This window comes from Triticum urartu, chromosome 2A (genome assembly GCF_056163025.1).
Source record: "Triticum urartu cultivar PI428250 chromosome 2A, HENAU_Tu73, whole genome shotgun sequence".
NCBI lineage: Eukaryota > Viridiplantae > Streptophyta > Magnoliopsida > Poales > Poaceae > Triticum > Triticum urartu.
The window spans coordinates 140,442,732-140,466,090 of NC_141874.1; the positions used below are offsets into that span (position 1 = coordinate 140,442,732).

General features: G+C 45.1%; 2 protein-coding genes and 1 non-coding gene across 5 annotated transcripts; 2 read left to right on the forward strand and 1 right to left on the reverse strand.

The window, feature by feature from the left end:
• Positions 1 to 10,332: 10,332 nt before the first annotated feature.
• Positions 10,333 to 11,920, forward strand: LOC125541245 (uncharacterized). Of its 3 annotated transcripts, none has more exons than XR_015615895.1 (3): positions 10,333 to 10,881; positions 11,060 to 11,172; positions 11,673 to 11,920. XR_015615895.1 is itself a non-coding variant. In XM_087543464.1 (2 exons), exons 1-2 carry the CDS (start codon positions 10,419 to 10,421, stop codon positions 11,080 to 11,082), a joined length of 486 nt encoding a protein of 161 aa, XP_087399590.1. In that variant the 5' UTR covers positions 10,333 to 10,418; the 3' UTR covers positions 11,083 to 11,920. The 3 variants fall into 3 exon arrangements, 1 of the variants encoding a protein (XP_087399590.1); XR_015615894.1 differs by having other exon boundaries at positions 10,334 to 10,959; XM_087543464.1 differs by having other exon boundaries at positions 11,060 to 11,920.
• Positions 11,921 to 15,494: 3,574 nt separating this feature from the next.
• Positions 15,495 to 15,566, forward strand: TRNAD-GUC (transfer RNA aspartic acid (anticodon GUC)). The gene has a single exon. It is a non-coding gene; the product is annotated as a tRNA-Asp (tRNA).
• Positions 15,567 to 16,449: 883 nt separating this feature from the next.
• LOC125536240 (UDP-arabinopyranose mutase 3) lies at positions 16,450 to 19,500 on the reverse strand. The gene is made up of 4 exons (XM_048699425.2): positions 19,111 to 19,500; positions 17,472 to 17,722; positions 17,225 to 17,393; positions 16,450 to 17,047 (listed from the first exon to the last, which is right to left on the reverse strand). The coding sequence occupies exons 1-4, from the start codon at positions 19,423 to 19,425 to the stop codon at positions 16,700 to 16,702; spliced, it is 1,083 nt and encodes a 360-aa protein (XP_048555382.1). The 5' UTR covers positions 19,426 to 19,500; the 3' UTR covers positions 16,450 to 16,699.
• Positions 19,501 to 23,359: the final 3,859 nt, after the last annotated feature.

A 23,359-nucleotide genomic window follows, 5' to 3' on the forward strand; every position in this document is an offset into this window, starting at 1 on the left:
GCACACAAAATAACAAATCCTTACACCCAACACGAACAAGGGGTTGTCAATCCCTCGACGGTTATTTGCAAGATTAAATTTTGTAGTGGTAGATAGATAAATAAAATACAAAATAAATAAAGTAAAGAAAAATTGGAGCAAGGTATTTTTAGATTTTCATTTATGATAAAAGTAGGCCCGGGGGCATAGTTTTCAGTAGAGGCTTCTCCCCTGGAAATAGTATACAGTGGGTAAACAAATTACTATTGGGCAATTGATAGAAAAGCAAATAATCATGGCGATATCCAAGGCAATGATCGTGTATATAGGCATCACGTCCGAGACAGGTAGACCAACTCCTGCCTGCATCTACTACTATTACCCCACACATTGACCGCTATTCAGCATGCATCTAGACTATTAAGTTCATAAAGAATAGAGTAACGCCTTAAGCAAATTGACATGTGTGGACAAAGTAAACTCACGCATGAATAAACCCCATCCTTTTATCCTTAATGGCAACGATACAAATACGTGATGTCCCTTTCTGTCACTGGGATTGAGCACCGCAAAGATCGAACCCATCACAAAGCACCTCTCCCATTGCAAGAAAAATCAATCTACTTGGCCAAACCAAATCAATAGATCAGAGAGAAATACAAAGCTATAATAATCATGCCTAAAAGAGTTCAGAGAAGACTCAAATAATATTCATAGATAATCTGATCAAAAACTCACAATTCATCGGATCCCAACAAACACTCCACAAAAAGTGATTACATCGAATAGAACTCCAAGGACATCAAGTAGAACATTGTATTGAAGATCAAAGAGAGAGAAGAAGCCATCTAGCTACTAGCTATGGACCCGTAGGTCTGTGGTAAACTACTCACGCATCATCAGAATGACGGAAACATTGATGTAGAGCCCCTACGTGATCGATTCCCCCTCCGGCAGAGTACCGGAGAAGGTCTCCAGATGAGATCTCATGAGAACAAAAACTTGTCGTGGCGAAAAAAGAATTTCGGGTGGATCTTTGATGTCAGGGGAATATTTGAGTATTTATAGAGGTGGAATTAGGTCAAGAGGTGCCATGAGGGGCCCACAAGCCTGGGGGACGCCCCACCCCTAGGCCACGCCTCCCGAGCTTGTCGCTCCCTCATGGCTCTTCTGGTCTTCTCCATAACCTTCTAAGGTCTCTTCTGGTCCAGAAAAAATTAATCCAAAGTTTTTTCTCCGTTTGGACTCTGTTCGATATTGATTTTCTGAAAAGCCAAAAACAAGCAAAAAAACAACTGGCACTGAGCACTAAGTTAATAGGTTAATCCCAAAAAATGATATATATAATTGCATAAAGTTGCATATAAAACATCCAAGATTGATACTATAATAGCATGGAACAATCAAAAACTATAGATAAGTTGGAGACATATCATGCCTCGATGTCTATCGTAGGGGTGCGGGGGCACAGGTTTGTGTGTAAGCAGCCTTGGGTGCCTATCTTATGGTTGCGCGGGGTCAAGGTACTACTGGCGTCGGATCTAGATGACAGCGACTCTTTGAGGTATGGTCGGCGGTGGCGCAACCACATCAGTGCGGTGGGGCGGGGGCGGGGTCGAGGTCGGAGCTGCCACAACCAGGGAGAGCAGAGGTAGGCTGCTCTGCCGGTGGTCGCTGGTTATTCGAGGAAGATCCTAAATAGTGACAGCAGGGAGGCACAAGACGGAGCCATCCAACATAGATCGGACAGTGCACACAAAAATGTGTGTGACCCCAATTTAGCTTTCAGTCGACTAACATGTGACCAGTCTATTGGGGAACGTAGCATGCAATTCCAAAAAAATTCCTACGCTCACGCAAGATCTATCTAGGAGATGCATAGCAACGAGATGGGGAGAGCATCTTCATACCCTTGAAGATCGCAAAGCAGAAGCGTTTATCAACGCGGTTGATGTAGTCGCGTACACCTTCACGATCCGTCCCGATCAAGTACCGAACGTACGGCACCTCCGCGTTTAGCACACATTCAGCTCGATGACATCCTTGCCTTCTTGATCCAGCAAGACGGGCGAAGTAGTAGATGAGTTCCGGCAGCACGACGGCGTGGTGACGGTGTTGGTGAAGAACAATCTCCGCAGGGCTTCGCCAAGCACAACGGAAACTATGACGGAGGATAAACTAGAGGGGACAGGGTTGACGGCACACGGCTTGGTGATTCTTGATGTGTTCCAGGTGCTAGCCATGCCCCTCTATTTATATGTTGAGCCCTGGGGTCGAAACTTGGAGTAAAAGCCTCCTCAAAGTCGATTTTGCCCGCAAGGAAGAGTCCTTCTCGGACTTCCAGGACCAGATGCCATGGTCCTTGGCGTCTGGCCCAGACGTCGGGGTCTCCGGCATTTGGCCCCTTGGCCTCCGCAAAACTCCTTTTGCACCGACCTAAAGCCCCATGGGCTTCACCCCTTTGCTGAACCATATCATCCTATATATCAATCTTTACCTCCGGACCATTTCAGAGCTCCTCGTCATGTCTGTGATCTCATCCGGGACTCCGAACAACATTCGGTCACCAACATACATAACTCATATAGTACTATATCGTTAACGAACGTTAAGCATGCGGACCCTACGGGTTCGAGAACTATGTAGACATGACCGAGACACCTCTCTGGTCAATAACCAATAGCGGAATCTGGATGCCCATATTGGCTCCTACATATTCTACGAAAATCTTTATTGGTCGAACCTTATGACAACATACGTAATTCCTTTTGTCATCGGTATGTTACTTGCCTGAGATTCGATCGTCGGTATCTCCATACCTAGTTCAATCTCGTTAACGGTAAGTCTCTTTACTCGTTCTGTAATGTATCATCCCACAACTAACTCATTAGTCACATTGCTTGCAAGGCTTATTATGATGTGCATTACCGAGAGGGCCCAGAGATACCTCTCCGATACTCGGAGTGACAAATCCTAATCTTGATCTATGCCAACCCAACAAACACCTTCGGAGACACTTGTAGAGCATCTTTATAATCACTCAGTTACGTTGTGACGTTTGATAGCACACAAGGTGTTCCTCCGGTATTCGGGAGTTGCATAATCTCATAGTCAGAGGAATATGTATAAGTCATGTAGAAAGCAATAGCAATAAAACTTAACGATCATTATGCTAAGCTAACAGATGGGTCTTGTCCATCACATCATTCTCCTAATGATGTGATCCCGTTCATCAAATGACAACACATGTCTATGGTTAGGAAACTTAACTATCTTTGATTAACGAGCTAGTCTAGTAGAGGCTTACTAGGGACACTGTGGTTTGCCTATGTATCCACACATGTATCAAGTTTTTGGTTAATACAATTCTAGCATGAATAATAAACATTTATCATGATATAAGGAAATATAAATAACAACTTTATTATTGCCTCTAGGGCGTATTTCCTTCACAGTCGCTTACCTTAGTGTTGATCTCTTACAGTATTTCTTCAGATCACAGATATGTGTTATTCTTAACATTTTTTGTTTTCTACATCTTTAGCCACATCATCCTTCTCACCGGAGCTACTCCAACAAGGGAAGCATACACCAGAAGGGAGCTATACTCCCCACTCAAGAGTACCCTACCTTGAATGTGTCTACCCGACATGAACAACCACAACAACTGCGGCGCCACCAACGAGTTTACAGATGATGCTCACTCTTACTAAGGGCGGCAAGATAGGTTGTACCCTCATCTTACTTGTGTGCAACATTTATGGCTCTGTTATTCATCTAAGCATGGAAAATATATTATCACTTGTCACTATACAATCATGTTGATCTCTTAGAGTCTTACTTCGGATTATGCCTGAGTTATCATTGTTCCATAGTTATCGTCCCTCGGCCAAAGCTATCCCAAAAGCTGGCGATTATACCCTTTCTAGTATTAGCTATGATGTTGTTCTTTAGTACTTTTGTGTGCCATCTAGTTAATCTCGAGTAGAAACAATATATATTTTGTAGCTATCATGTGTGCTCTCTCTTTAGTTTTTGAGGTATCAACCTATTGTTGCTATTTAAGTCGACTCCTACTATTTAAGTCATCTCCTACAGACACTCATTACATAATCTCACTACTAGTTGTCTTCCATGCATGTTAGATATTGTTGCACACAATGATATTGAATATCTGAACAAATCCATGAAAAGAAACTCGCGGAGCAATGTAATGGCCAACAAACTCGACGTCAAGGATATCCAATATGATGGAATAGTTAAATGTAGTTCTTCGGAAGAGTTGCAGAGAGATGATGATTCCTATTCACCCCACAAGGTCCTTGCTCTAACTTGGCCATGCATATAATGTCTTGCAATGCATCTACTCCATTGCAATGCCCTGCTGATCATACATGTGAATATTTCATGACTTCCTATTTTTCAGTACCTATTCCATTCATGATAACATGTTTTCAAATTCAAGTACTGTCACTCTACTCTGTCGCAATGCCATATGCTTAGTTTGGACATCATCCTTCTGAATATCTCATGCATTGTTGTTCATCAGTATGTACTCCATCCATGTACCATACTATTTTTTACATCAAAGTGTTGTTCTACTATTTTATTACAATGCCATCTTAGTTTGCCCGTCATACATGTGAATATGTCGCCTTCCTGTTTTTTTGTACCTATTCTAGCTATCATACAATTTTACATTCAACTGGTGTTTCTTTTACTCTCGTGTCCTATCGTATCCTTAGCTTGTACATCATACTCCCTCCGTCTGGATTACTTGTCATGGAAAGGGATAAAAATGGATGTATCCAGAACTAAAATATGTCCAGATACACCCATTTATTTCTGGATGGAGGGAGTACATGTCAATATGTCATGCCTTTCTATTCTTCAGTACCTATTCCATCTCTCTACCATAGCATGTTTTATAACTGAAGCACCATTCTCTTGTACATGCCATGTAAGCGAAAGACGGCTTTGTTAAAATCTGAAGCGGTACAAACAAGGTCTTTACAAAAGATCCATACTCCAAGAGATAGTAACCCAACTCCGGTGCTCCTAGGAACTGCTCCAGCACAGAGAAACCCAACTCATGCAGATAATAACCAGATTCTAGTGGACAAAGAACCAGTCCCCTGCAGTCCAGCAAAAGTATATCCACTCCTTGCTAGGAAGCGTGTGTGTAACCTCGCATAATGAAATTTTATAGCAGACAGGTCACATTTGAACCTAGATTTTTCTACATGTGTCTTGCGCACCTCTCTTGTAGAAAATATGCTTAAATGATAAAAACGTCCTAAACTGGGATCGTGTTCGTGGAAACTATGTTGCAGCAATGCTATGCGCTCTAATGCTGATGTAAGTACATGTTGTATATCACTATATTTTTACATCAGTATGTAGTTTATTAAGTAGCATCGGTGTGAATCCAACCTTCAATACCCTACACTAATTATATGATCTAAATTTACTTGTAGAAAAATGTATAATTAAGGCACTAATGTAGATTTTATAAGGAAAACTGCCTTGGTAGTTTTGCATACTGAGCTGCATGATTGTACTATATCATATATTGCACACTACTAAAATCAAGTGGTGTGGTCTGGTTGTTCAATCATTTATTATGTCAATGTTGCTTCCTATTAACTTACCTGGCCGATGATAGCAGTGCCATATTGTGTTAATTTGGTGTAGGCTGGTGTGGTCTGGTTGCCCAAACGTGCATTATGCCAATGTTGCTTTCCTATTAACTGACATGGCCAATAATATCAGTGCCATATTGTGTTAATTTGGTGCAGGCTGCTGAAGATAAGAAGACAAAGTCTCAAGACAGCAAGGCAACCTCGTTGTTTCTCTCCAATAAATCTACTGCAGGTAATATGGCAATAACTCTTGATTAATTTGTTCAGTTTCCCACCTAATTTAAGTTATGATGCAGTGGTAGAGACAATCTCCACTATCAGTGATACAAGCCTGCCAAAATCACAATCCAAATCTGTTCAGTTTCCTCTATCTCGAATATAATGGAAAAGATGTATATTTGTGAACCAATTACTGGCTGAAGCAATGATAGAAATAGTGGAAGAATCAGAGGTGCACATTCTTGCACAACAACAGCTGATCGATGATTTCAGTGACAATATAACAAAGAAGAAAGAACTTGCTCAGATGCTTATGGGCATCATCTGTGCTGAGGTTGCAGATTGTGAGGTTGTAGATCGTTAACCTCTGTTCATTTATTCGCATCAGCATCAATCTTTGATTGCCCCGTGAATGTAATTTCCTATAATATATGCTTCGGTGTGCTACATTTTTCCTTGTATGTTGTATATTTGCTTAGCACGGCTCGCCCCCAAGGTTACTTGGTCAAAATATGCCAAAATAAGCAGTGTATAATTAATAACTACTACATCCCTCATGGTTTATTAGTCCCCTTCGTATTCTATGCCAAGTTTTGATCTTAAATTTAACTAACAAAATTTTAATGCATGTCATAAAAAATAATATCATTAGAAACTATGTTCAAACATGAATCCAACGATATAATTTTTTGTGACATACAATATCATCTTGTTAGTGAAATTAATAGTCAAATTTTGGCCCAAAATGCGAAGGGGGCCAATAAACCAGGAAGGAGGTAGTAGAACAAAGTGACATGGGCCCTTCATCGAGGGGACTGGGCCACTGCCCATAATGGGCCCCGTAATGGGCTTGCAATTACTATGAGTCTGCTATCTGTTGTAGTAACCATGGGCCTCCTACGGGCCGTGGGATCCATGGGCCTCCTACATGCCATAGGATCCATGGGCCAAAACCGGACCGTATGGGCTATAAACGGGCCAAAATCGAAACCATTAATTTATGGGCCTAAACCATAGCGGGTTGTTAACAAGCGCAAGATAACACGAGCTTAATTCTATAGAAAGATATAATGGGTCGTTAATGGGCGGAATAGATGACGCGATGAAAATGACCCAATGGGTTAACGGGCCACAAACGAGCCGATTGTAACCACGGCCTGAATTTGGCCCATTAGCAGAACAGTCCAGTGACGCACCATAAGTAATCAAGGGTCGGAAATGATCCCAAGAATTTATGGGCCCTTAGAAGGCAAAAAGATAACATGGTTTCAAAATGGCCTAACTGGATCATGGGCCATTACTGGGTCCAAAGCAATTTAATGCTCATTATGGGCTAGAATCACCACGGGCTGTTAAAGGGTCCAGAGATACAAAAGGCCTCATATGGGCCAAAAGATGTCGCGGGCCATACATGGGCCGAAAGTGACAACGGGCTGGAATCATATTGGATAGCCCACGTGACACTATTGGCCGCATTCAGAAAGGCCATAACGGGCCATGAGTAACCGGGCCGTAAATGGGCTATATGCAAACAGACCGTTAATAGGCTTTCCATGGGCCGACCCACTAACTTTTGACCAAGTCAAATGGGTCGGCCTTTTTAACCTAAATGGGCCACAGTTGGGCCATTCCACGTGTCAATGTTTCATTAGTGCCTCCCGTCCATTGGACGGTTAACATTTGTCGCAACACCGAGCTGACACGTGGTTCCGTTGGTGAATGAGAATTTGACACATGGAAATTGCCTTTGGTCCGGGCTGTTAATGGGTTATCGAATCCAAACTGGCACCCGATAGCTTATCGGCGGCCCATTACGGTGGATGCCACGTGTCGGTTACTCTTGACGAAAACACTTTCATGATGCGCCATTTATCATCATGGAAGGGGACACTTCTGTGATGATAATTTGAGTATTGTCATGGAACACTTCTACGACAGCACAGGTATGACTATCTTGATTCTGTCATAAAATCGTCACGGATGTACATGCTGACAGAAAACGTGACCTACTAGGACAAACATGTATCATCATGGAACGTTCTATTCACATTTCGACATGGCCCCCTTTATAAAAGTTGTTCCGCTAGACGAGATGCCTTGGTTTCTAGGCCATACGACCGCTCATGCGAGCGGACGCGGTCATATGGAACGACGTCTTTTGTCTTGTGTCTTATGGTGCGCCTCCTCCTGATTTCTTCTATCTCTTCCTTCACTACTTCCCATGTTCACACTTGATTTGTTCCCCTTTTTGCCAATTTCCTATGGAAACACATCAAAGAGATGATTTGTGGAATTCTTTTCATTCATTAGTAATTAGTAGCAATATCGGAGCAAATATCTTAGTTTTAATGAAATATCTCGGTTTATATAAAGGGTAAATGAGTGTAAAAATATCACTCATCGGATGTCTTGAATGTGTGAAATAAAATTGCTATGTAGTTGGCTCTTGTCTCGTTCACGATCTTTGTCCCTGCAGGTACCTATAATCATAGAGATCGAGCCACGGAGAGGCTAAGGGCAGAGAGACCGTAAAACACTATTCCGAACACCAGTGACATAAAGGTTTAGTATGATAGCGTGAGTCCTATCTCTGGTAATACAAGAGGTGTAGTCATTAAAGGCCCGATGCTTTTGGCTAATTTTATCTTAATTACTGAGGCAACCTCGCGCGATGGATAGGACCTTTGGTTGGACAACTGACTCTTGATGTAGGACGCGTGACGGTCAAGACATAATTTGGACAGATCCCCCACTTCGATATGTTGCAAGCACATCTTGACGGGTGACTTTTAGAGCACAAACCAATATCATCATGATCTCGTTCGGAAAAAATGGTTGCAAGAATAAGTCCTCATAACCATGACTATTTCTATTTATAAGTGTTCGATTGTGCAACTTGATTTTGATATGGTTAGAAATTGTAATTTAATACTCTTGCAAAGCTTGCTAAAAACCCTTGTGCTAAAGGCGCACTTCCTCTCATGGGTTCGATAACTCAAGGTCACCTCTAGGGAAAAAGGTGAGAACCTTTCTGCTCCTTTACCGGATCACTAAAGGGACTCATCACTCATCCCCGTCCTAGAGATGTTCAGGCTGACGACGAACAACGGCAACACCTGGAAGGTCACCACGAAGATGATCAATGGCAGGCTCACCCTTGATAAGGGTTGGGCCACCTTCTGTGTAGCCCATGAGATCATGACGAGAGTATTGTCACCTTCAAGTTGGTGAGCTCGAACTTGAGGGTCCTCGTCTTCAACGACCAGGTTGTGGCAAATTGCTTGCGGCACCACAAAGCATTCAACATGGATGTTGAAGGTGTTGATGAGGGTGTTGCTGCTGCTGAGGGTGGTGCTGCTGATGTTGCTTAGGATGGATCATTGTTATCTATGCTATGTTAATCAACTTTGAAGACTATGTGGTATTGTAGTGATGCTATACTGTTTGAACTGCTATGGTGATGGTTATGCTATGACTAAGGTTATGCTTATGGTTTTGGTTGTGCTTATTCTTATGGTTTACGCTTATGCTTAAGGTTTATGTTATCGTTATGGTTACGCTATATATACCGTTGTTGTTGTTGTTGTTGTTGTTGTTGTGTGTGTGTGTGTGTGTATTGGTAACCTCACCACTTCTAGAAGAGATTATCACATCACATGTGTAGTATTTAACCAAACAACAACTCTTTACATCTAGGGTAGAACATGCAGACAACCAAACACAAATTCTGATGTTTCTACTCAGTCAAAGCCAGAGAGGATGCGGACAAACAAACAATATGTGAAACTTGGTTTTGACCTGCATTCACTCGGTCAGGCTGAGTTGGGCCAGAGACACAAAGTGTCCAAAATCGATGCGAGTAACCAACCAAACACATCCAAAATCTATGGCCATGCACTTGAACAAGGCTCACATTGTATGCATTTATTCTCTGAGAAACTGAAAAAACCTAACACCCAGCAAAACAAGAAAAGAAAGAAAAAACCTAACACCCAGCAACAAGAAGATGCATCGGGGATTAAACAGCTAACATTTTCAGCGGGCTGTTGAGACGATGGAAGTTGTATTGCGGCAATGTTTTAAAGAGCGCGCTATAGAAAATAGCGGCGGGCCTCCAAATCAGTTATAGTGAGCTATTTATGAAGACGACCATTTAACGACACCCTACTGAAAAGGCTATAGCGGGGCTATAAAAAAGCTATAGCCGGCTATTTAAAACTAGGTATTGCGCTGAACAAGGTTGAAACTTGAAACGGAAGAGGAGGATGTTCCCCTAGGAGCAGCGCCTCCTATTGAGAAACAGTATAACGAGGCCAGCTATAAGCCTCCACAGCGATCTAACTGTCTCTGTCGTCGGATCCTCGAACCTACGATCGAGATCAAATTCGGGCGTCATTCCTCGCCCGCCCGCGTCGCGCGCCGTCTCGCGGGCCGCTGCTCCGCGGAGCAACCTCCTCTTCCTGTACATAATTGGGCCGGCCCACTTATTCCCACTCCCACGCTAACAGCCCACGTTGCCCAGCCCCCGACCGAACAGTTCCCCTCTGTTCCTCCGCGTCGCCGTCCTTCCTCCTCTCGATGCGGCGGCGTTACTCCCTCCTCGATGCGCTGTCGATCCGCGACATGATGCTGCGGGACTGCTTCTCCGCCGGTATGGTCCAACCCCCTCCCCTCTACACTTCCTCCATAGCCCCTAACGGAACGGAAGAGGCACCCAGCCAGTCTATCGAGGGGATGGCAAAGGCGCATGGCGCGGCGGCGGCTCTATCCCCCGACGGCGGGTACACGTCGGACACGCACGACGAGGGCCGGCCGCAAGAAAAAGAAGGAGATGGCAGACGATTCGCCGCCACCGACCAAGGTCCCAAACCAGTGGGTCGCCACAACTCCCTGAGCGACCGCGTCAGCGAGTGGGTTAGTAGCATTGACAGCGAAAGCCTCTGCATCGCCGAGGAGGAGGACGTCGCTGTCGACGACCAGAGCAAGGACCTCACGGACTACGTAGCCCGCCCGCGTCCCATCGTGGCCGGGGAGGAGTCAGGTAGGAGTGTAGAAAAGGGCAAGCAGGTACAATGATTCACCACTCCTGTTCTTCTCCATCTTGCAATTGAAGATTCAGGTAGTCCACTGCATCTTGCAATTCTTGATTCCTGGCCTTCTGCATCTTATTTCCTTTGTCCGTTGCCTCTGAATCTGATGTGCCGATTGGATTGACGCAGGAGGCCAGGAAGGCCACAAGTGAGGCATCCAGCTCGACTTCGCCATGCGGGTGCGCTGCACATTCCACCCATCGCCGGCAAATCATTCGTCAGCTGGGAAGGTGAGCAAGCAGGTAATGCCTTGCGCTTTCTGTTGTTCATTTTCCATTTCATTTCTTGATCAGCGTTCGCGTCACCACTTCAGAATGCTGTTATCTGAAGCTTATCTTGTTTTCTTTGACTCAAATATTATTGTGAGTACGCCATTATATTATTTGTTAGATTTTTTATCGATCTTGTTATCTGAAGCTTATCTTGTCACCACTTCAGAATGCTGTTATCTGATACTTTTCGAGACAAAATGACTCGTGTCTGAAACTTATGATCTCTCCAGTGTACTTACATTTTGGTAGCATGTGCACTTCATAATTATATTAGTAGAAGCACTGCTTATATTAGCAATTTATTAGTACATACTCTCCAATTCACCACGCCTGCACATTTTGACCGGTGTACCCTGATAATTTATTAGCTTTGTGATCGATCAACATATCGTTTAGAACCCAAATGTACTGTTATCTGAAGCTTATTGTTTTATCGGTGTAATTCGCATGCTGATGATTGTACTCTCCAGCTCTCCAGGCTTGAACATTTTCGTCAGTGTAACCTGATCATTTCCTAGCTTCTTCATAATTGATTAGACCATCAGATACTACATTGCCAATTTTTCGGTAAACTACTACAGTATCATTTTCCAATTTCAGGTATGAATATTGCTAAATGTAAAATTCTCTTGCGGGCGAGAATATGTGTTGTAAAAAATTTATGAAGTATTTGTAGTGCCTATTTTATTTTCTCAAATATATTAGTTTTTCCTCAATATTTCTATTTTTGAGATTTTGTGACGGGGGCCTTTGTGAGAGAACTTTTTGTAGGAGGCAAAAGTGGTCACGATCAATCACAACATGTATCCAACTATTCATCAACCATCCTAAGACTCATACACTCAGATCCAAACATGAACCAGCTACAAGTCCATCAGACCTAAGAAAAAAGATCAACACACTGCTTTCTTGCAATTCAGTAGGATTCCTCTCTTCAATTACATACCATGATTTGTAAAATGAAGGAGATAAGCATGAGAAGCAAGAAATCACAACACCATTCCAAAGCATTGTAAACAATTATATACAGATTTTTTCCTATCCCTAAAAATTATAGAGCAAAATTAGACGGGCGCGGCAATGCGCGCCATTAATGATCTAGTTCCTATATATAGCTTCCCGTTGGCTGTGGCGCAGGACACGAACCAAACACTCAAATATATCAGTCAGGCGTGAGGCCCCCCGGGGCTTTCAAGTGGCCGGCCACCACCATTTGTTCCCCGCCGCGGGCGAATAGTCTTCCCTCTGTCGGCGCCGTCCATGTCCAATCCGATATTCCAATCTCGCCAACGCAGCCGCAGCTGCTAGCACTGCTACTGGTGCAGTGGTGCTAAAGCAGACGGCAGGCCCTCCTCCAGTCGTCAGTCGTCACGTCATGGCGCTAGCTGCGCGAAAAGTACGGGCAGCAGTGCAGCTGGTTGCGCCATTGGATGTCCTGATGATTGAATATGTTTCCTTCCTGCCCTGCCATCATCTTCTCTGCTGGCCCAGCAGGGGTACAGTTCTTAGCGACTGCATGTGCCACAAAAAATATTCGTCAGATAGGTAAACATGGAGGTATTTTTCCTGGCCTGGTTCCATGGTGATCCATCTGAGTGCTCAGGGCATCACCACCATGGCCGAATAGAACCTAGACAGTGAGAGCATCTTTAGGAGACCCTTTAGGCCAACTCCAGCGCATAACCTCAAACGGACGTCCGTTTAGCCCGGATTCTGTCCGTTTGGGTAGAGCAATGAGATCGTATCCGGACTTGTCCTGAGATGCGGTGGTCGTGTACCTAACGCGCGGACGCATTCTTTGGCCCCATCCTGTCTGTCACGGCTAAAAATGCCCATATATTCATATTTTAATGCTCAAAACTAGTTTGCGCCTCCAAAAATTACTTGTCTGAAAATAAAAATAGTTTTACAACCCAATCAAAATTGTCTCTAATAAAATAGTTTTACAACTAAATCGAAATTGTCTTGAATGAAAATAATGAACCAATACATCTATTGGTTGACAATGTGAGTCCACATGTGCTCAACCAAGTCATTTTGAAAATCCAAATGAGTGTGTTAATCACGCAGTTCATGATGAAATTGAACGAACTGTTCAAACGTGGCCGGTTCTTGGTGCAGGGGCTCAACATTTTAACCTTGAAAATTAAATCCTTGGTCGAAGATGTTGTTATCACGCTCGTCCTTGACGATCATGTTGTGCATGATCACACAAGCAGTCATCACCTCCCAAAGCTTCCCTTCATCCCATGTCAGTGCAGGGTTCAGACGATACCCCATCGGGATTGAAGCACACCAAAAGCACGTTCCACATCTTTTCTAGCACTCTCTTGCATTTGGACAAATCTCTTTCTCTTCTCACCTTGGGGGTTCGAGATTGTCTTCACAAAAGTTGACCAATGAGGATATATACCATCAGCTAGGTAGTATCCTCCAAGCGTCGGCCAAAACTCCTATGAAAGCGCGGGCGTGGTGGCGGCCATGTCAAGACGTGGTTTGGTATGGACGGCCGGGGGTGAGTAGTGAGGAGGCGGCCGGAGAATAATGGCGGCGCCGGCGGCAGGGTGGGCCGAGGGAGAGCGGGTGGAGGCGTTGGAGGCGAATGAAGTGCTAGTGTCCCTGACAGGCAGGCCACGGGGAGGACAAGGGCGTGCGTCTAGCCCATCCGCGCAATGTTCGTTTCAACCCAAATTCGGCGCAAGTTTGTGCCGTGAATGGGTCAAAAAACGGACGAAATCCAGATATTTATTCATTTCGAGCCGCGCGTTGGGTTGCGCTATTCGTCTGTTCTACCACAAACGGACGCACCCGGGCGGGATGGGGTCGCGCGCTGGAGTTGGCCTTATAAGGCTAGCCCTTATAAGCGGTCTACAGTTCGCGTCGGAGGTGATATAAGGGGCGAATTTGTCTACAGCCGATTAGAAACCGTATGTAAAACTGTAAACTTCTGAAAAAATGTTTCACGCGAGAAATGAACGAGAAACACTAGAGATGATCATTCATACATACAAACAAAAGATGATCATTTATACATACATATAGTTCATCGGCGGCGGAAAGCGCGTCGGCCTACCCTGTCCCTAAAACTGGCCAAAATAGGGCTCACCGGTCTGCCCCGCGGGTGCGGTGGCGATGTTGTGGGGACGGCCGGGACTACTCGTCGTTGGTGTCGGAGGTGAGGTCGACGTACTTGGCGTCCCGCGATTCGCGTTCGCAGCGCCACTCCCCCTCCTTCTCCTTGATTTTGCACACCCTCGCGAGGCCCTCCTCGAACAGGACGTCATTGACCTCCTCCTCCCGGCGGCAACACTGCGCCAATTCCTCCTCCTCCCGCGCACTGCCCGCGAGGATGGTGGCCATTGCCGGGGGGAGGAAATCCTCCGGCCCGACGACGCCAACGCCCCGCCACTCCAGCTCCACCTCATCGAGCTCCATCTTCACCGCGCGGAGCAGCAGGAGCTCCTCCGGCTCCCTTTTCACCGGGGTGAGCGGCGTACGGGAGTTTGAGGCACCAGCGAAGGAGCTGCCCGCAGAGGAGGAGCCGCAGGACAGCTTGCGATGGAGGAGCCCCTGCCTGTGATCGTACTCCTCCGTCTCGCGGCGGAGGATAGACTGTGGCGGCGAGAGCCCGCGGTTTGTGTACTTTCGCCGACCATTTTCCTCGCGCCGTCGGCTTGGACGCACCGCCTCCGCTCGGGGTCGTCGCCGCCACTGGCGCCACGGCCCGCCGACCACATTCCGCGCCACATCGAGGAGGATTGAGGTCGTCGGTGGCAAGAAATTAGGGGAGGGATTTGGATTTGCGGCGGCGCGCGGATAGGGTTCCGACCCATATTCCAGCCGCAAACCAGTAGATATACCATGGGGAGGGGGGTTGCAAGCCACTATAAAATCATTTACGGACCGGACGACTATACAGACTCTGGTCTGGCCTAAAAAAAATTAAATCCATATAGTCATTGCAATTTTATAAGCCGCCCCATTTTAAAGGGTCTGTTAGAGATGCTCTGACACTGTCCCGATAACTAGCGTTGATCGTCTGATCACAGAGACGATGGGACCTGGGAAGTGTGCCATGATACGTAGCAGCGTGAACGATTCGTGTTTCTTCCTTTTTCTGCTTGTTCTATACTTTGAAGCTCTCTTAATGGTAGTCCACGGTATTATACTCTGCAACTGCAAACGCTGGGTATATATACAAGCGGTTCTTGTGCTTATTATTGGAGGGAAATCTATATCTGGATCTGTGCTCGTATCATGTATAAGATGTTTTGCAAATGCACACAACAAAAGTCGTTGTAGTATAGTGGTAAGTATTCCCGCCTGTCACGCGGGTGACCCGGGTTCGATCCCCGGCAACGGCGCTCGTCTGGCATGCATCTCTAAAGTTCGCATGGATGCTCTTTTCTGTGCGCTATTAACAGACGTCTGCATCCAAACTGGGCAAAATTTCTGAAACTCAACGGCGACAACAGTTCAGAATAACATGTTTGTGCTTACACGGGCTGTTGCGTCTCTGCTACTGGACAAGATTTCCACCCTATTGCTCTGCTTTGGGCACTTGTTTCCAGACCTGCTCTCAACATGTGTGCCACTGCTGCCTTGTGGAGTATATACCTGGTCATTAAGAAATCACACGATTTCCACTTTATTGCCGTGCTTTGTCGAGTTGTTTACAAACCTGGAAAGCACAAGCGAGTTCCAAGCCAAAAGGAGATACGCCCTGACTGGTCCTCGACGCTGGTGCTACATGTTGTGGCAATGTGGCCTGTGGGCCGACAAACGACCTGGAAGCGCCCCTGTTGGCGATCTTTATATGGCCTCTGTTTTCTTGTGCTGTATGTAGCCAGCTGACTTGTAGATAACTTTAAATTCTTTTTTTTTGGCTAGGCTATCTTTAAAGTCCTGTTTAAGACCTACTCCTATATTAGTTCTGTTGCTTGTGTTCGCAAAAAAAAAAAAAGTTCTGATGCTTGTGCGTGCACCTGCATTCGAGGGCTGCTGGGATGTATGAAACCAGGGGGTGCTCCCTTTTCTCTGAAAATAAGATGCCCAGATAGAGTTCAGAATGAACATCTGTGAGTTTAAAGAATGATTACGAATTCAGAATTGCACATCTTCGAAAAAAAAAATCTTCCAGAAACGTACATGTAGCTGTGACATAATGCTTAATCCGTGAAACAAGTAATACATCCTCTAGGGTTCTTGGCTTATAAGTAATGTAATAAAAACCAAAGAAACTATGTATGGGCATAACCAGTAACTTTATTCTATTTGAAGGTGATCCGATTCCGACAATACAACTGTTCCAACACAAGCAAAAATGTAAATTCCCTAAAACCACCAGGGCAGTTGTCCAGGGAAGAAGGTAAACTTTTAAGTTACAACGAAGTGATATTTCTCATCTCATCGGCACTAACCAAAACAGGAGTATTTCAGTATGGATAGTTCACACGAACAAGCAAACTGTATATGTATGCTACTGCCTCTCACAGTCTCACTTGCTCTTCAGAGCAGGGCCGTTGGTGGTGGTAATTGCACCCTTTGGTGGGTTGAGCTCATCCCAAGCCTCGATCCATGTGACCATGGCATCAGCAAGCTTGTTGAAGTAGCCATCCACCTTGCCCAGCTTCGCCCTCACCTGCTTGGCCAGCTCAAGGTAACACTTCTGGACAGTGGTGGCCTCCTTTGAGAGAGTCACAGACTGGAAGAAGGGGATCAGCTCCTCCTGCCAGAAGATGCCATTGTATTCCTTCTTTAGGTTCACGAACGGGTTGCTTGCTTTGCTGTGCCAGATGTAGGGCAGACCAGTCTTAATACCCAGGCTCAAATGATCAGTAATCACCTGTGTAGACAGAGAAAAGATAGTTCAGTACAAAGAATTCGAAACAGGCTAGATACAATTTTTAGCATCCGCAGTGCACTAGATATAACTAATTGTCCATGGCAACCAACCAACATGTTCAGTTTGCATTCATTGACATAACACCAATACAGTTTCAAAGAAAATGACAGAATGTACCTTGGTGCACCATCCAGCCCACATATCATCGTAGCGACCAATAGGCTGGCCATCACCCATAAGGCCAAAGTACATTGCAGGACCAATGAGCTCACGGTCAAACGCGAGGTTCATTCCACACATTGGAAACAAGGTACCCTTCGGGATTGTAAGAACAGCATCAACATACCTGGTCCCAAGAAAGAAACATCAGATCAGAAAGAAGAGATTGTTTAAAATATTGAAGTGCCAAATGTAAAATTCTCACCTGTTATTTCTCTCACGAGGCTTGACAAGCTGGGTAGGGGCATCATAGTCTGGAATGTTGAGCCAAAGCCCATGAGAAACAGCAGTCGGGGCACCCTCGCGAAGGCTGAAGGGGTACCCACGAACAAAATCAGCACCCTCACGGTAAGGGTCGTACAGAGTATTGAAGAAAAATGGAGTTGAAGGGCTCAGAAGGTTCTTGATGTGCTGCTCGAGTGCATTGATGTCCTTTCCTGATGGGTCCTTAGCAACCTGAGATTTTGTGAAAATAATAGGTTAGCAATGGGCTAATGGCATGGCATCTGCTGCATCACCAAATATACCTACCAATTAAGAATGGGAGACCAAAACAATGGCGTGTGTGCTAGCATGTCTGTCAACTAAACTACTCCAGAAAACTATTACAGAACCCCCTTGACTGCAGGTGATGCCATGAAAGAGAATATGGTGTACTATTTTCTAGGTAAATGAATGACAAATGCAGGCCAGAGACCGATTCTTACAGTTAGAACTTTGCTTTTGTACTAGATCTCTGCTTCATAGGCCATCTCAGAGATCCAACAAAATCAAAATTATTTAGCAAGTAGGTGGGACCCTCATGTGAATATACAATTGTTATTTTACATACCTTGTGTCAAGGTAGCTGTCAAAACAAACACCTCCCGCCAAGGTATGTTTTATAACTAGAGATAAATCCAACTAGAAGAAGGTATGTAGCCCATTAAAGAAAAATGATAGTCACATCTATCGCTCAGTCCATATATGCCATCACTTTAGGCTCCAGATCGATCCACACAAGATGCAATCATTTCAAAATTGTTAGACAATCATTTATTCCAAAGCTAAAAGTACTGATGAGGACCCTCAGACACAAACAAAAGATGCATCGGCATAAGTGACAAAGTAAGGCGGCAGGCGATACTTACAATTTGTACTGTCGCATTGTTATATATATGAGAAATTATTAATCCTACAACAATTGTGGGGTAACAAACTACCAACACCACATATCCATAGCTTTCAACTCCACCTCACACCCATCCAACTGCAAGGCCACCTCCAATGCTTGATACTCCCTCCGTTCACAAATATAAGATGTTTTAACTTTTTTCTGAATGTATATAGACACGTTTTAGTGTGTTTGTTCGCTCATTTCAGTCCGTATGTACTTCATACTGATATCCAAAACTGAACTAACATTGTTAGATCTAATAGATGCGACCATCGCGCTATACGGTGCCAACTAGATATATCAGTCAGTCATCTGGTGAAAAATTGCATTTACCTACCCAGATCACTTCCTCTCAAAAAAAAAATACCGAGATCACAGGGCTACGAATCACGTGATTTTACGCGCGAGCGAACTGAGCGATCATAACTGACACGAGTAACAGCGTAATGCAGCACCCCCCACGAAGAAATTAATGATAGATCTCGTCTTTCTCCTCAATCCCCCCAACCAGATCTGAGCCTCACCCACACCAAAATCCACCTGCCGTCCCGTGACAACATCACACAGTGCAGGACACTGCATAATTCCGACCAAATTCGAACGCGATCCAGCGCGCTCGAGCCCAATCACACAACTACATCGGAAGATTTCGTAAGCGAGACGGCGAGAGAGCAGACAGAGCACTCACGAAGCAGTCGTCGTCGATGGTGTAGATGTACTTCTTCTTGGAGACCATGTATCCGAAGCAGCGGCAGGCCGAGTCCTTGAAGGAGATGCAGGAGGCCTTGGGGCCGAGGATGCGGTTGACGTCGTTGCGGTTGTAGAGCTCGTAGTCGAAGCCCTCGGGCACCTTGATGACCTTGGCCGGGTCGCCGTCCTGCACGATGATGAGGTGGTAGGGCTGGAAGAAGGGCCGCCACATCTCCAGGAAGTCGAGGTTGCGGATCGTCGGGATGACGATGTCCAGCTCGTCCTTGAGCAGCGGCGTCGTCGGGGCGGCCATCGCGGCGAGGGGTAGGAGGCGGGCAGGGGACGGGCAGGCGGTGGTCGGCCGGGGTGCGGAGAGGTGTGGGAAACGGACAGGGTATATAAGGATGGAGGAGGCCGGGCGGGGGTTTAGTGCGGGCCCGGGCCGGCTGGGCCGGACAGAGTGGACCGGCCGCGGCCGGTGTGGGCTGCTCCTTTTTGCCTTTTTCCCTTTGCTTGTCATGGAAGTGAGCAGTATGCATGCAGTCTCAGTGTGGCCCTTGGTGAATCAGTCAGACTTGCCAGAGCAACAAATGATATGATGTCAGCTCATGTCTATGAGATTAGGCTGATTGTAATGGGTAATATCATAAATTAGTATCATATCTATGATACTAATGTATGATACTAGCTTTGTAATGCATAATAGTATTATCATATATAATTTTGTTTATTGTCATAGATGACACATAGTAGTATAGTATTTATTATGATACGGTATCATAATATAATACTCAATTCTCTCTTTTTTTTTCATTTAATTCTATGCCACATCATTTAAATTACTAATCAGTAACTTCAAAGTCCTAGGCAACAGAAATAGTTCTTGATTTACTGTGGACAAGGCGCCAGCATCTCATCTCGCCTACTTAAAAAGAACTTAACGTTTTGTCGTATGTCTTATCTTTCGTTCACGAAACACTCACCCCAACCTCTACATCCAGTCTTTTTTTACCTTGCCTGATTATCCTCAAATCAAATTGGTAATGCAATTGATGCATATCAATCGGGTGGGGTAACCTACGTTCTGTTTGGTAAACCAATAAATCATGACAATTTATTTACATTTTACATCTTCCAAAAATAACTTAACCTTCGGGTATTTCTCATGAAGCAATCACGGTGATTTAGTTGCCTTTTTTGTAGCTTTTTTTTGATAAAGGACTTTTCATTGAATAGATATATCGTGATGATACAATCGTATTGAAAGAAAGCCCAGCCTCTACATAGCTAGAAGCACACAGTCAAAAAGTTCAGAGCACTCTAAATTGAAATAATTCGATACAAAGCCAAGCAATAAATCATGTCCAGCCTAGGAAGCGGTAGACCCTATCCGTAAATCACACCGCCATCCATGTGGGTAGAAAACCTCCCTGGCCGTACGCTCCAGCCGTGTAGACGCCATCATAAAAAGGTCCCTGTCCTCCGGCTTCTGCAGGATAGACCGCATACGGATCCATCGTGTACAAACATGGATAACCTTCGAAGTCGAGGTTGCGAGCAGCAGTCCTACGCATGGCCTTCACCAAAGAATCCTCGTCGGTGACTGCAGATCCGTCAGCCCCAACATGATGATGCCCGCTGCGCCTCAGCGGTGAAGGAGTAACATCGGCCTCGAAGCCCATCCCGTCGACTCCACAAGGCACAGATGGTTGTTGCAGCGTCGAAGAAGAAGAAAGAGGGGGCTGCCCTTCGGCCTCCATAAGTCCGGAAGCCGGCACCCCCCTGATGCCGGAGTAGTGGAAGATAACGCACGAAGCACCTTCATAGCAGACTCCTGGCTAGCTCGAACGGAGGGAGAGAAGATGACACCTCGTCGGGTCGGCGAAGCCGGAGTGGGAAGTGATGGCGACGACATTCATCGCCTGTTTTGTAGCTACAATTTATTTTTTCATTTCAGAGAGCAATCATGGTAATATACAACGGGCATGGTTTAGATGTACTTGTGTGCATGAAAAAGGAGGCATTTCATGCCCATAAGAAATCACATCTTCCTAAACTAAAGTTTGACATGAAAACATTATACCTTAGTGGCCCAACCTTCCCTCCCCACGCAGCCTCCATGCCAATTCCTCAAAAAAAAGACAATAGCCACCATGCCATGCGTTGTTACTATCATCAGCTCATGGCCGACGGGGCTGCCGCACCGCCTGCCCGCACCTCGACCCAACGCTCTCCCTTTAGTGGCTCACCACGTCACCACGCTCGCCACCAACTCTATCATGGCATGAATGCCTCTGTGCCATTTCCACGATTGTCATCAAGTAGTTGCGGCCCTCGCGTTCCTCTGCGGTAGATCAAGCTCCAAGCGCGCAGTAGTCGCCGACAAGCAAATAGACAGTCGACACCGCCTCTGTTTGGTTTGATCCGAAAAATCAAGGGAAATAGTTGCTTGAGTTTCTGTTGCGATGATCCCTCAGATCGGTCATTTGAGCGGAGCACAGACAGCGGTAGGGCCCAAATTGAATTCAATTCAATAATGGGCTCCGTCCCAGGTTGTTTTATCCCCTTAGAAAACTACCATTATCATTAAAGGGATTTTCGCTACCGGGTAAAAAAAAAATTAACAAGCTTCAATGCGTTGATTTATGTTTTAGGCATTTATTTATTCCAGTGCGCTTTATTATCATTTAAGGTTTTATAATAATGCAAATGCATGCTTAATAATTTGAAATAGCCAGTGAATACATTATTACTGTGCATGAGTGGTCGCCCGTAGCACGGGCATTCATCTACTAGTACAATGGTACCAAAAAGTGCCAAATCTACCGGATGTTTGCGTACAGAGAAAAGCTACGGGGATTTTACTTTAAAACAATCCCATAACTTTAGCGTCGTGCACCTCGAGTGCCAGTTCGATTACTTGAAGATCACACATTACAAGGGAAGGGAGGGCACCTTTCCCCCTCTGTACGTTAAAGCACGGAAGAGCTTTCAAATCAGTACGTTACAGCAGCTTGTGTGCACGAGAGAGGGCATCTTCGCTGGATGTAGTAGTAGTAGTACGCGCTAGTTATTGAAATGGTTTCTTTGTGAGATCCTACGTACGCCGGAGTGCGTTGAGGAATCGTACTGCGATTCTCAATTTCTCGATCGGGGATTCTTCCCTTAATCCCTTTGTTCATCTTACACGTTCGTGATCGCCAGGGCGGGGTTGAAAGACAAGTTTAACGTACCGTCACCAGCTAGCATAGGACTCCCTGTACCCCTTCGCTCGTGTCTCGGGCGCACAGGGCGGTAGGGTTTCCCCTGCCTCCCGCTGCTGCCGGTCTGCCTTGTATCTTGTGCCTATAAATCCATGGAGGTGTGATGGATCTCGGCCTTTGCCGATAGAGAACACTTCGTTTTGAATTTTTTAGCTTTCGTTGGGACTAGCACAGATGCTCGTGCATTGCAATGAGAAAACTTAGCTCTCACATACTTCTAGCAAGTCATCTATATTGCCACTTCTTCTCTTTGTCACCATCGTTGATGGTGGTCAGTTGTCTACTTATTTACAACAAATGTGATCAATCTGGAGGCGGTGAGCTAAGTCATTACACTCTACTATGCCGATTTCACGAGCCCCTCCCTGCATCGACTTGTAATTCCTCATGTGTTGCAACCGTCACATTCCTCTTCACGTGGTTCAACACTAATCAGGCGGTGAATTTCCTTATTGACCGCACACAATTATAATTCTGAATGCAAATTATGTTAAGGTGTGAGGATATCAACTTCTTCTTCTTCTTCTTCTTCTTCTTCTTCTTCTTCTTCTTCTTCTTCTTCTTCTTCTTCTTCTTTTGAAATGGAGGCTATCAACTTCTTGACTGAACATAGTTGCATACACTTCATTGTCGTCACCATCCACCTTCTTCGTCTCTACCTTGAACTTGGGCGTGTTTCCGGTAGCGAATTGTGTCGTGTTCTTCTGCCATGGCCAACAAAACGTAGTTTAAAAAACAAAACAGGTGAGCATCCTGAACTTACATATACGTGATGTCAACACTGATTCCCCAACATTATAATTTTTGGTCTTCTCACAACATGCTCTCTTTTTTTTGCGGGTTATCACAACATGCTCTCACATCCATAGTAACATTATTATTACATGATGATAACTCCATGACAAAGCAATGTGGGAGTAAACTTGTTGTTCTAACCATCAAGCATAAAAGTGAAAATTAATATTCACGGAGTTCATTTCCATT

Excerpts from the sequence above, each read along its gene's own strand:
- LOC125541245 (XM_087543464.1), top strand. The coding sequence starts at position 10,419 with ATGCGGCGGCGTTACTCCCTCCTCGATGCGCTGTCGATCCGCGACATG. Across the intron at positions 10,882-11,059 it reads CGTGGCCGGGGAGGAGTCAG|GAGGCCAGGAAGGCCACAAG; the intron begins GTAGGAGTGTAG and ends GGATTGACGCAG.
- LOC125536240 (XM_048699425.2), bottom strand. The coding sequence starts at position 19,425 with ATGGCCGCCCCGACGACGCCGCTGCTCAAGGACGAGCTGGACATCGTC. Across the intron at positions 17,723-19,110 it reads CCATCGACGACGACTGCTTC|GTTGCTAAGGACCCATCAGG; the intron begins GTGAGTGCTCTG and ends ACAAAATCTCAG. Across the intron at positions 17,394-17,471 it reads CCTCGTGAGAGAAATAACAG|GTATGTTGATGCTGTTCTTA; the intron begins GTGAGAATTTTA and ends TCTTGGGACCAG.